Here is a 16,192-nt window from a genome sequence, read left to right on the forward strand (position 1 = left end):
CCTGAGCTGCAGACTCAGGGCATCTCCATCACTGCAGACCTTTAAGGGCACTGCAATCTGGTTTATATGCTTTAGATTGAAGAAGAAGAAAAAAAAGAGCACGACCTGTACAATGCTGAGAGTTAAGGCTCTGATGTTGCAAGGGGCTGACCCAACTTCCATGAAGCATTGAGTGCCCTTAAATCCCATTGGAATTAATGGGAACTATTGGGCCACAAGCTATTTCATCAGTGAAAGTCAGTCAGACTGTCCAGAAGTGCATTAAATGCCAACATTTTAATAATGCAAGTTAATGAATTATGGGCATTGACTAGAACTGTGAACCTGCAATTTTAAACTTGTGATTGAATTGGAAATTTAACTGCTGTGCAACTTGTGAGAAAAGTAACCTGAACAGCAATGAATCTAGATACTCTTGCAAACCTATGAAACTATTCAGAGAGCTATGAAGCCTCAAGATGTGTTTCTTTAAGCTCTTTCACAAATGAACTATAGAAGGCTGGCAGCTTTCTCCTTAGAATATACCATTGATAGCAGGTGTTTATTCTGCTCAGAAAGAATTAAGAGGTTTCTGCCAACCGAGGCAGGTAGGAGCTTGTTAATTCATCTCGACAGAAGGGAGATATAAAGGGGACCTAGACTGTGCACTGAACAGTGATGAAGTAGGATCCTTTGGATCAGCTATGCACCGGGAAAACACTTGAGTTGAACTTGATTAATTTTTTTTTAGTAACTGTTAGCATATAGATATTCAGGCCTGTCTGCAAAGGCCTATCCTTTAAGAATTTAGGTGTATTCTTGTCACTTAGCTAGTTATAGAGGTATAAAAGAAAGAATCAAAATCACAGTCTGCCGGTGTAAGGGCCTTCTCTTACTGTGACAGTCTGAGGCCCTGTTCTTAGGCTAAGGCCTTCGGCTAAGTAGCAGAGGCAGCATAAGCTGGGAAGTGAATGGTCACATCCTCACATTCCATACTAGTCACATTGAAATAAGGCAATCTGGGGCTGTTAGAAAGGTCATCCGATCTATCACCTCCAGAGAAAGGGAAGAGCCTAAAAGATTTAAAGAAAACTTAGTTTGATAGCATCCTGTCTGGCAAGAACTCACTTATCAATAGCTGGGGTGTAAAATCCTCATTTCTGTGTTGTTCTATCACTGAAGTCTCCACTTCCCTATTGTTTGTCTGCATAATCTCTGTCTGATTCTGTGATTGTTTCTGTCTGCTGTATAATTAATTTTGTTGGGTGTAAACCAATTAAGGTGGTGGGATATAATTGGTTAAATAAACATGATACAATATGTTAGGATTGGTTAGTTAAATTTCAGCAAAATGATTGGTTAAGGTATAGCTAAGCAGAACTCAAGTTTTACTATAAAGTCTGCAGTCAATCAGGAAGTAAGGGAGGGGAATGGGGGTGGGAGAATTGGAATCATGTTTTGCTAAAGAGGGGGGGGGGGAATGGGAACAGGGACACAGGCAAGGCTCTGTGGTGTCAGAGCTGGGAAGGGGGACACTGAGGAAGGAAACTGGAATCATGCTTGCTGGAAGTTCACCCCAATAAACACTGAATTGTTTGCACCTTCGGACTTTGGGTATTGTTGCTCTCTGTTCATGCGAGAAGGACCAGGGAAGTAAGTAAATTTGGTATGGAAAGTATCATAAAAAATAGAAAACTAGGTCCTACTTCTATAGAGTTTACTTCTGTGTAAGTTCTAAGAAGGGATGACAACTAAGAATACATTACTTTTGTAATGGTACTTTATGAATCAGTTGCTACCGGTGCCACAGGAATGGTAAGCAACTGTGTATATGAACATACAAATTGCTGTATGATATCAGAGCAAGAGTCCATCTAGTTCAGACTCGTCTCCCCCAGCAGACCAGCATCAGATGCTTGAGAGGAAGGTGGAAGAAACTATGAAATAGGTTATTAGAGCGGCTGAAATTCTTTGACAGAACATTTTTCTGTTGGAAAATGTTGATTCATGGGAATGTGTCAGTTTCAGTGTAATTTTGACATAAACCAGGCATGTTTCTATCAGAAATCTGCCTGTTTCTGGCCAGCACACACACCTCCCTGGCTCCTCTGCAGTCCAGCTGGTTGACGTGGCACTGTGGCTCCCAGGGAGCATATTCGGTTTCAGAAATACCAAAACTTTCACACCAATGTTTTGGTGTTTCCAAAATGAAACACACCTCTACCCCGATATAACGCTGTCCTCAGGAGTCAAAAAATCTAACCGCGTTATAGGTGAAACCGCGTTATATCGAACTTGCTTTGATCCACCAGAGTGCGCAGCTCCACCCCCCCCCCCCGGAGCGCTGCTTTACCGCATTATATCTGAATTCGTGTTATATCAGGTCGCGTTATATCGGGGTAGAGGTGTATTGCAGATTTCCACTTCCATGAAAATTTTTGAGTTTTTGGATTTTCATCCTGATTCAGGGTGAAAACCCACCCCCCAAATTCCATTCTTTTTCATAGAAATTGGCAGCCCATTTTCTGGTTACTATGAAATATCTTAACATGCCAAACATTTAGAAATTCCTATTATAATTCAGGATCTTCTTACTATCTGTGTAAAGGCCCAAGCCTTTTTTGAATATTGGAAATACAATGGCTGAATTATTTCTTGTTGCAAAGAGTTTCACAGGCACATTGGGTTTGGTGTACATTTTCCTTCTATCAATTTCAAATGTTTGGCTTTTGAATATTATTGTAAAGGAGAGAAGATATTCCTGATACAATCACACTATTAAGATATGGACTACACTGATAAAATTGAAGAAACTCTGCTTTATTATATTCTCTCTGAAAAGAAATATATAAAAATCTCAAAATAAAACCTTATAGATCTTTAGACTTCTTCAGTAATCTGAAAAAAATATATCTGTCATATATTGCTTTTAGTTAATGTCAAAAATGGCTAAAAAAATCCTTACAATGGAATGATATGCATTACAGTAACTTGAGAATATAAATTCAAGCAGTCTGCTTAAATTCTCATCAGATGTCTTCAAAACCTGTCAGTGAAGTTTTGTCTTTAAAATATCCTTACTTTTAGATAAAACATATGTAGTTCTTTGATATTCTTTACTCCTATATAAACTGCTCAAATATGACCCACAGAAGACTGAAAAGAGTTAGTGCAGTAGACAGATGTTACCCTTAAACTATAAAAACAGTAAGTGGAACTTCTTTGACTTTTTCTCTATGCTTTGAAGAAATTCCAAACACAATACATTGTGTATGGCAGTATTTTTATACTATATTTACTTAGGACTTTAAGAAACTTTACAATACACAGCTTCTTAATCAAAGACTCAATTCCAGCTCTCATGTATCAGTACTGTAAGACAATCCATGCTGTCTACAAACTTAATAACTGGGCAACTCAAATCTGATTTATAAATTCTCCTTTCAACATTTTGGGCCAAATCCTGAGCAGGTATAAACTGGCTTGGCTCTTTTGAAATAAATGGAGTTATATTTATTCACACCGTTGAGGATGTGGCCTTCACTTGCTAAGAGATAGGTATATTTGTGCCACTGGAGATAAAAAATGGATATTCTCTTCAGCTATGAAGGTTAAGAATCAAGGTTGAAATCTTTTTGCCTTTGCACCACATGAAAAGGTTTTTAGTACGAGGTGAAGCTTAAGCACCTTCACATGGTTGCAAACATTTCAGGGCAAAAGCACTACTTTTCTTTGAGGTTGCATTTTCCCCGAGACTTATCTGACTGAATTTGCCCATTAGTGAGAGAATTTTTGCTATGAGCTTATTTTCACTTCAAGTAGCCACAGGCTTTACTTTGATATGCTCGTCACAGGCAGAAGGCACTTACTGTACTATATTTATATCTCTCTTTGGCAGCTACAGTTGTCTGCTTCTCTCATGAATTACTTCATTGCTAAGTTATTACTTTTGTCACAAGTTGTCAATACATTCTGGATGATCAAGTACACAGTGATTATAGAGCTACTGAGAAAATCTGAACCAGGCCATAAAAACCCAGCGTGTCTCACTGCAGAATGGCTCAAATGCTAACAAATCATTTGTTTTGTCTAAATTAAGTTTATCTCCTGATACCAGACTGCAAGTCTGTGGAATGGCTCAGCAGATAACTTATTTTACAACAAGAAAGTTATATATTTCACATCAGAGCAAACAGAAAGGGGTCGAACCTCCAGTTGAGAACTTCCATGACCCCCAAGCATGGGCCCTGAGTTGCCACAGACCCTCTCTCCATATTCAAAGCAGTCAACTCTCAATCCCTCCCCTGAACTAAAAGGGAGGAAAACTGAGCTGTAGTTAACCCCTTGTTCAGAGATCAGGTAGTACACCTAGATTCTGTAACCCTAAATATATGTAGTTATTTAAAGAGATAGATTACATTTTATCCTCTGTAGAATATCCCTATTCCATCCTGCTTTGAGTAAAACACACCAGTTCATTCACTCGATTGTAATAGATGTTCAATTTTTTTCAGCCAAAAGTTTTACAAAAAGAGCATGCAAAGGGAAAGGATAAAAGCCTTTTATCTTAATGTAGATGCCACCCTATTTATTTGTATTGGCTGTAAAAGGTATAGAATGTAAAGTCTTAAGCATACCACTGATTTGAAGAAAAAAATATTATAGGTGCCAACCAGTTTCTTACCCTTTCAATAACTTTTTCCTGCATCTGCTGCTGTGACAACCCTACAAGGAGAAAGATTCTCGTCTTTTAGATTACAAAAGCATATAGATGAGCATTAAATAATATCGCAATATCTTGCAGAATGGGAAAGCAGCATCAGTTCAAAACCCATCATTAAACATGAAGTTTAAAGTCTGGGACAGGTAGTTTTATGGTAGATTTTATTAAGTCTTAAAACAGACGAGTTGTCTAACTTCTTTGAAATGGAGAAGGTTCCCTAACCAGATGAAATGAGAAGCATGTTCTCTCTAATATAGAATTTCAGTCATAAAGATATGGTTATATATTATTTTGATAACAGTTTTTCTTTTCTAGATTATTTATTGATCTTAGTAAGTATACAGATCTTTGTAGAAATATTTTTAAAACTTCATTAATTTCTTGAGGATGCATATTTCCAAAGCTTTGAGCCACCTTTTTAGTTGCCTGCCAAAACTAGAAATTTCAGTAATGCAGGACCATAGTTTAATAGCATAAAATTCCTCCACCTCATGCAGACATATTTTAAATTTTATCTGTGTACAACCTGATAAATACAAGGGATAAATCCCAATAGAAATCAGAGAAGTCAGTGCATTAGACATCAGAAAATAATCTTGCAGATATCATAATGTACAAGTCTGTATCAAAAGAGTAGACATTTTCAAATATCTAGGCCGACGTTTTGGGAAGTGACTGGCAATTCTGTGCGCGTCCATTTGTGGGTGCTCAACTTGACACCTTAAAGACTATGATTCCCAGAAAGTATTCAGGTCCCATCCTTGGTTTTTGGAAATCTAACCTCAGAGGCTTTATGAGGCCCTGATTTGATGAGGCACCAATAAAATACTAGATCCTCATCAAAATATTGGTCTAAAATAAAATTTCTGAATTAAAATTAACAGCACTTAGATATCTGGCTTTGTGGACCATAGATTATTTATAGGGGAGTGGAGAGAAATTCTTGGAGAAGACTAACATATGGCCCAAGAAATTCTGAAGCAGCTAAAAAGAGTCTCTAAAATGTTGTTAAAGCTATATTTGAAGTGTAACCATTAACACATTATTTGTAAGTAATTAAGAGAGACAAAAATTGGGATCTTCCCACCAAATCAGATTTCATTTTAATGGATTCAGAGTTTGCTAGCTGGCCAACTGTACTGCTACACTCCTTGAATTAGTTGATTCTGATTAACCAATTACCAGTCAGTCCCTCCATGTGGTTGTCTAGTGACCTCCAATGATAAATGAACTTAATATAAATAGCAAGTGTCAATAATACTTAGTTCATTTGTGACAAAGCAAAAGATTCTATCGTATACCACGGAGTCTTGTATTACAGCAACCAGCAGTACTCAGAATACATAAACATAGATTAAAGCACAATAATTTCTCAATATTAAAAAAACCTAAAAGACTGTTAAAGCAAATTAATATTAATGTTACCAGTATATAATTTTATCACGACTAGCTAAAACTGTACATTAGCTCTCTAGTAATTCCTGGGCCATTAGGCACAATGTAACAACACACATATCGCCATCACCCCAAATCTCTTTTATTTTAAAAATGCTCTTACACTAATTTAACTTCTATTCATAATGAAGTCTGTTAGAGAAAGGGATTTTCTAAAGATTAAAACAAGATGGGATTAATGCTCCTTGTCTGCATCTTGGATCACCAAATGTAATCCCTGTTGGAATCCCTGATACGAAGCATTAATGCATTTTGCTTTACTAGTAATGCAGTCATTCCAACCTCACTGGGTTCATTGGAACAGAATGTCCGAATGCTTTTTCCATGGGTGTGTGACACGGATGAGCCCACTGAATCTTTCTGCTGAAGAATACCTTGGAATCCATTGATGTGAAGTTGCTAGTTTGGAGCCCAAGCCCTGCTCTCATTTCAGTCAACGGCCAAAACCCTAGTGACTTCAGTGGGAGTAGGATTAGGCAATATTTCAAGGTGCTTCCTAGACCTAGGAGGGAATGAAGAAGGTGAGCTCTTTTGGATGTGGATCCTATGATTAGAGGGAACCTGTATGAAGCGCAGAGTTAACAAGAGCAGCAGGCAGTGATGCAGGAACAGCTGCTGTAGAACCACACTGTGCAATATCAAACACTGAGGAGTTGGGGGAAGAATAAAAGTCTGTATGGGGCAGCTGGAGCCATCTCTGGAGAAGGCCATTTGATTAATTTCAAACTAAAACTTATCACACACTTAGCATTGTGAAGAAATGTTTCATTCAATGAACAGTATATTTAGTAGTTCTTCATAAGCACTGATATATGTGGACCCAGTCAAACAATTATGCTTTTTCAAGTAGATTTATGGGGAAAAAAATCTCCACTGTCTAACACACTCTAAAAACAGCCTGAGAAATTCAGTCTTCAAGTAACTAGATTTGATTCAGAAAGTATTACAAGGATTGTACACAGATATTTTTGAAAAAGGCGAACTCCCAAGAGAGTTCAGCGTTAGCTTCTGGCTACTTAAATATATTCACATGGAGTTTCTTGCTATATTTGAACCATAGGTCTAAATAACCAGTGTGACCAGAACATTGAGATATACCATTTGATGCAGCAAATTACACAGCTTTAACAAAGCTATGTAGTTAAGTAAGAATCCTTACCTTATTCATGTCAAAAGTGTGAAATACTTGTTCAACGTACTTGTTTGCATCTTGAGTAAGACCTTGCAGACCCAGAACAAGTTTAAATTCATGCAGACAAAGCTGTCCAGATGGGCACTCCTTCATAAATTTTGTGTACCAGTGATGGATTTCCATGGCGTTAATATCATCTGCTGATCCATTGGCACCCATAGTGTAAAACATTCCAAATACCCTTTTTCAGTATTTATTCATCCAAATGCTTATGCTGCATAGCTCTAATGGCTTGCCGACAACTATCATTTAGACACTAACTCGGCATCTAGGAGCTACTGTAAACCTCTTACAGGTCTCCACAGATATAGGTTAAGTAAATATAGCATCCTAGTGCGATTACCTTCAGTGTCCAGTTTAAATGCAGAAGGGTTTTATCAGTTGATGATACTCTTTCCTCCCACTCAATTCTCATGGTGCTGGGACATACAATGAGGAGAGGCTGGCCTCTCCTCATTTTTGATTTCACACCATGGTTTATGGAGTTAAACCAATGTAAAAAGGGTGTGTACGAGGTGAGATTCAGGCATTTTGAAAAAGTTGCAAAACTCTTGTATCAATATTTCACAGGAATAGGGGTGTGTCAGGTGTAGTTTCTCACTAAACTCTGGGGCCCAGCTGTCCTGTTGCATACGCAGCGGCTTTGCATGTGAGGAAATGGCATAAGTTGGTTCCACTTACCATTTACTGTCAGCTCATACCATCTTGTTGACCATAAGAACATAAGAGCGGCCACACTGGATCAGACCAATAGGCTACCCAGCCCAGTATCTTGTCTTCCGACAGTGACCAATGCCAGATGCCCCAGAGGGAATGAACAGAACATGCAATCATCAAGTGATCTATCCCTGTTGCCATTCCCTGCTTCTGGCAAACAGAGGCTACGGATAGCATCCGTGCCCATCCTGGCTAATAGGCACTGATGGACCTATCTTCCATAAACTTATCTAGTTCTTTCCCTGTTATGGTCTCGGCCTTCACAACAGCCTCTGGCAAAGAGTCCCACAGGTTGACTGTGGGTTGTGTGAAGAAATACTTATTTTTGTTTTTTTTAAACCTGCTGCCTATTAATTTCATTTGGTGACCCCTAGGAGTAAATAACACTTCCTTATTTACTTTCTCCACACCAGTCATAATTTTATAGACCTCTATCATATCCCCCCCTTTGTTGTCTCTTTTCCAAGCTGAAAAGTCCCACTCTTATTAATCTCTCCTGTTCCATACTCCTAATTATTTTTCTTGCCCTTTTCCAATTCCAATATATCTTTTTTGAGACGGGACGACCACATCTGCACGCAATATTCAAGATGTGGGCATACCATGGATTTATACAGAGGCAATATGGTATTTTCTGTGATATTATTTATCCCTTTCCTAATGATTCCCAATATTCTGTTAGATTTTTTGACTGCCGCTGCACGAGTGGATGCTTTCAGAGAACTATCCAAAACTGCAGCATACTATTGCCCCTTATGTTAGTGCTGAGCTGTATTCCTCTTCACTTCCCACTATACGCTACACAGAGACAAGGCCAGACAGGAAAAGACCTGCCACTGAACATGTTGAAGCATCAAGAGCTGCTGCTCTGGATCTCCCTGCATGGAACTTGGACTGTAACAGCAAGTACCAGGCTTTTAAATATATACTACAAGAGTGAAATTAATAGTTTGCACTTAAATAGCACCTTTCATTGAAGTATCTGAACCCACTTATTGTACTCACACTTGGATATCTGAAAACACTTTGGACAGCTACTTCCAACATATATAATTGTTCACTGCCTTTTTTTTTTTGATCTCTCTTACCCATGTGGCTCTTTATATAATTTTGGTGAGCAGTTATAGACTAAACCTATTACACAAGATGACTTTCAAGACAAACTCTGACAAAGAACAAACAGCAATTGTACACTATGCACAAAGACCTAAATGGTCCTTTACATTCATAGTACTTTTTATGTGGTGGTAGTTAATGGTTTAACGTCTCAGCAGCCAAAACTGATTAATATGGTTGTTTAGCTATTTAGGCCTGACCTATACAGTAACTCTTAAAGGTAACTCAAAAAGTGTGTCAAAATGGAGGGAATAGAGTAGTGCAAGAGAAAAAGGTGATGTATCTGTCTCATTCTGCAGGGTAGAACACAGATGCAAATTCCTGTACAACTGCACAAACTATAAGGGCCTAATTTCTAAGAGGGATGAGGCCCAGCCTCCTTTTGCAGATGGCTATATTTTCTAGCACATGATGTACCCACATGAAACAAGGTTGCTCTTTCAAAAATTTGGCCTCAAGCCTGCAAAGGAATTGCACTCTACTGTATAGGTGATGTGACCATATCCGACCTTAAGCTTATAAAAGAGATTAAAAGGAGAACATGCTTAACCTTTGCAGAAGTGAGGAGGGAGAAGTGGACTAACTGTAGTTCATTCTTTTGAAGAACAAGGAAGTGCCAGTGTAGACTGGAAAATTCTTCCTCAGTGGTACGTTTGCCATAGTCTCCAAAATTAATGCTGAGTGTTAAGATATGAGACATTGTTATTATTTAACTCTGTGGACTCTTGGTTTTTTAACACTCTGAGCTTTTCATTTAAGTTCCATAAGTTAAATAAAGTGCTGGAGCATTATAACTAAGTAAAACCAGAAGTCCAAGCATATCTCAGTAGCCAAATGTTTCTTGAAAGTATGTACTAGTCTGGTTTGTGTAAGACATACAGACAGGATTTCAATAAGAAGTTACAAACTAGCTATCATTAAAAACATTTTTCAAATAATCCCAATAGATCAAATGCTGAATTCTTTTGTTGGGCTCCAGTCCTTCAATGGGACTCTGTATGGGTGCAGCAGTCTACCAATATGCTATCAGATGCAGGGTTGAGGTTGGAGTTTGCAACTCAAGAAAGCTCCCATTGACTTCTGTACTAAGGAGTTTCTCTGTGTAATGCCTGAAAAAAGTAGACTAAATACTGAACAGCCTGAAACATTCCTTCATAAATATAAATAAATTAGCCAAAGGTTTGCAAGCTCTCTAAAACAACTGTATTTGTAATATCCAGTAATAGGAAACATGTAGCAAAGATACTCTAAAATAACATTTTTCAAGTCTTTTATCTTCATTGACTAAACATAAATCTTCAATAATATCTATCACTACAAAGTACTAACATACGATACACAGGTCTGTGTGTATCTATGAAGTTACTACATCAAACAATCAGAAGTAGTGTTTATAGCTCAAAGGTAAATTAAAACAACTTCTCAAGAGCATAATGCACAAAAATTCAAAGGAGAAGCTGACCGGTTCAATTTCCCAAAAGCATGAGCAAAATTATATTAAAATCCAACCATGATAATTTTCAATGTTAACAGTTTACAATCATATTTATGTTAAGATTAATTTTCTAATGTGTTCCTAAAAGTTGTGATACTATAAATGTATGAGCAATGGAGACCAAGCCACCTCAGTTCTTGAAAGCATCCACAATTTCTTCACATGGCATGACAGGTTCTCCTAAGTCTGCTGTGTTTGTATCTACAATGGGTAATCTTACAATGCCAGATTGGCACACGTCTTGTTTAAGGAGCTCTTCAAGATAGTCATCCATTTGTTTTAAGTCATCTATATGGTCACCCTAAAAAACAAACATGCATGGATCTATAAGCATTTTGCAATAATTTACAAATAATATTTACAAAGAAACTAACAAATATAACTGTGTTTACCCAGCCCTAAGAGCACACAATCTAAAGCAGATGAAGCAAACAGAAAACAAACAAAAAAAAGTCCAGGAGACGGAGTGTGTGTGTGGCAATTAGTGACTGGAAGGGAGGAAAGATTGCTTGTAGAGGCAGGTAAGCAAGGATCTGGGAGAAAAGACAGCCTTGTAAAATAATTAGACTGTTCTAGATTTATGGGCAGTGTAATGAAAGGAACAAAACTGGTGGGAAAACAAGACAAAGCATGGAGCAGAGAGAAAAGAAAGCAGAGATACAGACAGAGGGTTAAGGGTGTGATTATATAGAACTCTGTAGGAGAGAATGAGAAGCTCGCGTCTGATGCAATAAAAGACAGGATCACTGAAGGGAATCAAAAGGGACAGCATGGCCACTGAAGAAGATGAGCGTTAGCAATGGTGTTTGGATGAACTGGAGAGGGAGAGATGAAAGGCAATGAGGGGCAGATAGGAGTATTTTTACAACAGTGTGTTATACCATAAGGGCATTTACATTAACAGTCTTAAAACCAGTGCTCAAGGAATCTAGGCAGCTTTTCCACTGAAAACCTATTTAATAGCAAAACTTAAGGATTAGCTCAGAATTTAATTAATTACAGTCTCACTAAATTCATAAAATAAAAAATCCATGAACGATTTATGAGAACCAGTTGCTCATTTACAGTCTTATCTTGCAACGTGCTGAGTGTCTTCAGTTCCGGACATAGGATCTAGAGAGGGTGCCGGACTGAAAAAATAATGTCTATATTACCCATTAACCAAAATTTTTTCAGAAGATAAACCAACTCACTGCTCCACCCTAAACATCTCCAGTCCTGATGTAAAAAAAATTACTATTGGGTGCAGATTTTTACTGTCTTCAATATTTTGATGTTCTTTAATTTCAAGAGATGCAGTGATTGTATTAGTCAGGATATTTTTGCTTGAAATAGATAAAGAAAAAAGGGAGTGTGCTCTGGTGCAACAAAAAAGGCAAGATGTATTTCCAGTGAGCTCCACACTACCAGCAAAAAGCCCTCCTACATAAAATTTTACTGAGCTATAATTGCAGTCTGGTTAGTGATTTCACTAGATGACTGAGCTGTAGCTGGCGTCCATTGAACCTGGAAAAAAGTCAGCTCTCATGGTACCTGAGAGGTGCATACCATATGGCAACTCGACTCAAGCACTGATGATGCCAGGCCCTTCCTTGGAGGTAACCCTAGGTGAACTCATGTGGCAGAGAAAATGGACACAATTCATAATACCATTAAGAGCCTTTGTAAGGTTTCAAAACCTCCTTTCATGACATTATGTAACACCCAGGTAAGTGTAATGGAGTGCTTCAGAACTAGAAGACTGTAGACATGGAAAGACTGGTTAAATCATTATCATACGATAAAAATGATGAGACATCAAAACACAGGAGTTACTTCTATGGTGGAGTATCCAAGGGACCAAGGACCGTAACCCCAGCTTTTTCACATCAAGATTCTCAGCAATCTTTCTGATGTTTAAATATATAAGCAACATTAACCTCTGCAATGGAAGGGAACATGAGGCTGTGAATTTATGGGCATATACACCATCTAGAATGTTTAGCTGGCTCATTTACTCACTGACCAAGAAACAATCTTAACTGTAGCCAGGAAAACGACCAGGTCACCTACCTCAAGAGAAAGGTCATGTTTTTCCTTGACTGACTGGCAATGCTTCCTGAGTTCTGTCAACAACTCCTGTAAAGTAAAGTAAGACTGATTAGAGGAAAATTTGATTTGCTTTTTCTTTATCCTATACTGTTTCTGGTTTCTCCAAGGTAAGAGTTGCAGCACTTTGGACTAAAAAGACCTCAGCTAGTACTGAAGATGACCATGTCTCAGGCTGATGCCTGGAGAGAGCCCAGAGCAATTCCAGTTTACTTCCCATCACCATGAGTGCCTTGCAAACTTTACTTTTTAGATTTCTTATTTGTACTTTAGCTTTGTTTTCTCACATACCCTTTTAGTGCTTCCAAATCTGGCTACTTCCCATGTTAAATTCATCTGCTAGAATCTGCTATCATTCTTTGAAGCCTTATAATTTCTTTACACATGAAGACACGTAGGCCTTATTGGCAAGCTGTAAGTCTGTAATTTAGTATACAGCACATGAGCAAGTCACTATTTCTGCTCTCCAAGGGCACAATTCACATCAATGCACAAGAACCTACCCGCCAATTAATACATGATGCATTTAGGGCCAAATTCTGGTTCCATTTAAGTCAATTGTAAGACTACCATTGACTTTAACAGAGCTAAACTGATTTACATCAAATGAGGATATGGCCAACAGTATATATACAGAAGATGGAGTAGTGTTCTGAGTTAATTATAATCTTCATCCCTGTAATATTAATTAGAAAATGTCTAACCAGAAGTGCCATTTAAATGATCTGTCACACTTCAATATTTATATTTACATTTAGAAATATGCCAGCATCTTCAGCTGTTTTAATTGTCACAGCTCCAATGGTTTCGATGAAGCTATGACAATTCACACCAAGGACTTGAGTAAGTGGTAATTAACGTCTAATTCTTGGGTCTGTACTGGTTGCCCTTTTTATTCAGTTCCAGAGACTCTTGTAAAGTTTATTATATGTCTTTGAAAACCAATTTCATATGCTGTTTTTCAATTGTCAGCTGGATTATTTAGGTGCTATTCTAGTTCTACTAAAACTCTCGATATAAGCATTTTGGTGACACTGTTGCCTTCATCATGGGATTGGCTCAAACATTACAGACAAAACATCACTTCACCTAAAAAACTAGGGGGGAAAGAAATTATACCTCATAAATGAGAATATTAAGAAATTACTAAATTACTTCCTTATAGCCTTTTGGTTAATGATACAGACAATAATTAAATAAACTTGATATTACACAAATTAAAGTTGAATAACATGAATTGGGTATTCAGCAGCACTGTGCTTCAAAGAAAATCTTATGTTTAATATAGAGTAATTTGTTTGGTATAATAGTCAATAGTCTGCCAACTCTCCTCAATAGTAGGAGTGTGTCTGTGCTCTGTTGTAAACGATTTTAGAGTCTTTTTCAGATAGTATGTTAATGATTCCAGAACAAAAACTGCTCAGTTTACAAGTAAAGGGGTGTTATTTTAAACTACGCTATTGCCAACCTAACTTGGGATCTAAGTGATGCTAGATTCTTTCCAGTCTGTGCAGCATCATTCGTTTTAAAAATCCATGTGCACAGACACTTATTCTGACAGAGACACTGTAGTCTGAAACAGCTAATCCAGGACAAATTGCACTTTTTTCCTTATGAAAAATACCAAAAATCTCATTAATAATAAATATTTGAATTAAATACCACTCACTGGGTGAATTCGCCTTATTAGCTCTGACATCTTCTCCTGAAGGGTCTTTAGTTTTTCTTGAGTAGCTTTTATTTGTATCTCACAGTGTCTCTGTTGCAGTTCACTAACATATGCTACCTCACAGGAATGGCGAGTTAGGGACTGAATTTTTCTCAGTATTTTACTCTCATGCTGAACAAAATAGTCTTTCATGACCTGGAGAGAGAGGTACACAGGCATTTTATTTTATCGAAAAGCAGCAAAACCAATTCAGATATATTTGTATTAAGAAATACAATAAATATACATTTATAATTGCTTGTAGAAGGGAGAAATTACTCACTACTAATTTATCAAACTGACCAACATGGAGGATATGAAACAAGATCCCAGGATAGGCAGGAATGGTGGAACTGTAAGCAGCAGCTGATGGTGCAGGAAGGATTTAGATTCAATTTATTATAATATTTAAACTCACTAGTCAGGGATTAAAAAGTTTAATGCTCATCTATCTGCAACTCTTAAATTAGAGTCCATTTGACAATAGTAATTTGAAGAGAAATAGGAGAAAATAATAATTTGGCTCTAGAAGGATTTTGGGAGGTTTAATCTCACAGAACATAGCTATCTAGCATAAGAAACAGATGTTGAGTGTGCAGTACGTGAAATCAACCAGGTTCCACTCAGCTATTTTATTACAGTGTTGGGAGAAGGGAATCCTCAACATATCCTCCAGACTCACTAAATGGCTTTTTAAGAACTAAAAAACCCCTTCCCAACCAGCCAACCCTCTCTAGTCCCATTTTTATTCACATAGAACTGATACTTGAATTGATAGCTTAGGAAAGAGAAAAGGGCCTGGGGAGATAGGAGGATATTAAGAAATTAGTTTAATCCCTTGCAAATCTCACGGTTAATGTTTATTTACAGCTGCAACCAGCATGAAGATTACATTAACAATCCTCAACTCTCATTAATAACAACAGATAATGGACATATTAGGATTGTATAACACACTAAGGATATGAAACTGCATTCCCTTACTTACATGACAAGCCCTTGTTCCTGTAAATAATCCCCACTGAAATTAATGAACTACTTTTGTCAATAAGAACGATCAGCATGAGCCTATACAATTGAACTTTAATTCACTAATTCTGCCTTTATCATAGTTCTTATATCATTTAACTGCTCTAGTTTGTAAAAAATGGATTGATCCTTATAGCTGTGCTTCCTCATAACAATTCTTATTGGACACTTACATTAAACATGATTCATGGAATAGTTCTTTGAGTAAATGTCTGGTTCTAAAAAGATCAGCATCCCTTATTTTACAGTTAGGGCACTGGCAGTCACAGTGCTTACCGCATTTTAAAAATGTACTTCTTTGAAAAGAGGCAATCTAGAATAAGTTTGCAAGGAGAAAAAAAGTTACCTCCCTGTCAGGGCCGGCTCCAGGCACCAGCCCGGCCAAGGGGAAGGGGCGGCATGTCGGGCTATTGGGCGGCAATTAGGTGGCGGATCCCTCTCGGACGGAAGCACCTGCCGCCAAATTCCCGCCGAAGAAGAAAGCGGCGCGGTGGAGCTGCCGCTGGAGTGCCGCCGATCGCAATTGCGGTCGCAGCTTTTTTTCTGTTTTTTTCCCCCCGCCGCTTGGGGCAGCAAAAACCCTGGAGTCGGTCCTGCTCCCTGTACTGCAACTGTTGTTCTTTGAGATGTGAGTGCAGATGTGTATTCCACTAAGGCGTGCACACACCGAGCATGCTGAAGCCAGAGGAC

At 37.9% G+C, this 16,192-nt stretch overlaps 1 protein-coding gene across 14 annotated transcripts in view; it reads right to left on the minus strand.

Moving 5' to 3' along the window:
• Positions 1–10,362: 10,362 nt before the first annotated feature.
• MORC1 (MORC family CW-type zinc finger 1) overlaps positions 10,363–16,192 on the minus strand; it is a 98,257-nt gene continuing 92,427 nt past the window's right edge. For all 14 annotated transcript variants that reach the window (XM_008165540.4, XM_065574693.1, XM_065574653.1 and 11 more), the window contains 3 exons: positions 14,435–14,629; positions 12,730–12,795; positions 10,363–10,978 (listed from right to left, as the gene is read on the minus strand). In XM_008165540.4, the coding sequence (XP_008163762.2) occupies positions 10,808–10,978; positions 12,730–12,795; positions 14,435–14,629 (432 nt within the window). In that variant the 3' untranslated portion in view covers positions 10,363–10,807. The remainder of the gene's footprint in view (positions 10,979–12,729; positions 12,796–14,434; positions 14,630–16,192) is intronic.

This window comes from Chrysemys picta, chromosome 1, assembly GCF_011386835.1.
Source record: "Chrysemys picta bellii isolate R12L10 chromosome 1, ASM1138683v2, whole genome shotgun sequence".
In the NCBI taxonomy this organism is placed as follows: Eukaryota; Metazoa; Chordata; order Testudines; family Emydidae; genus Chrysemys; species Chrysemys picta.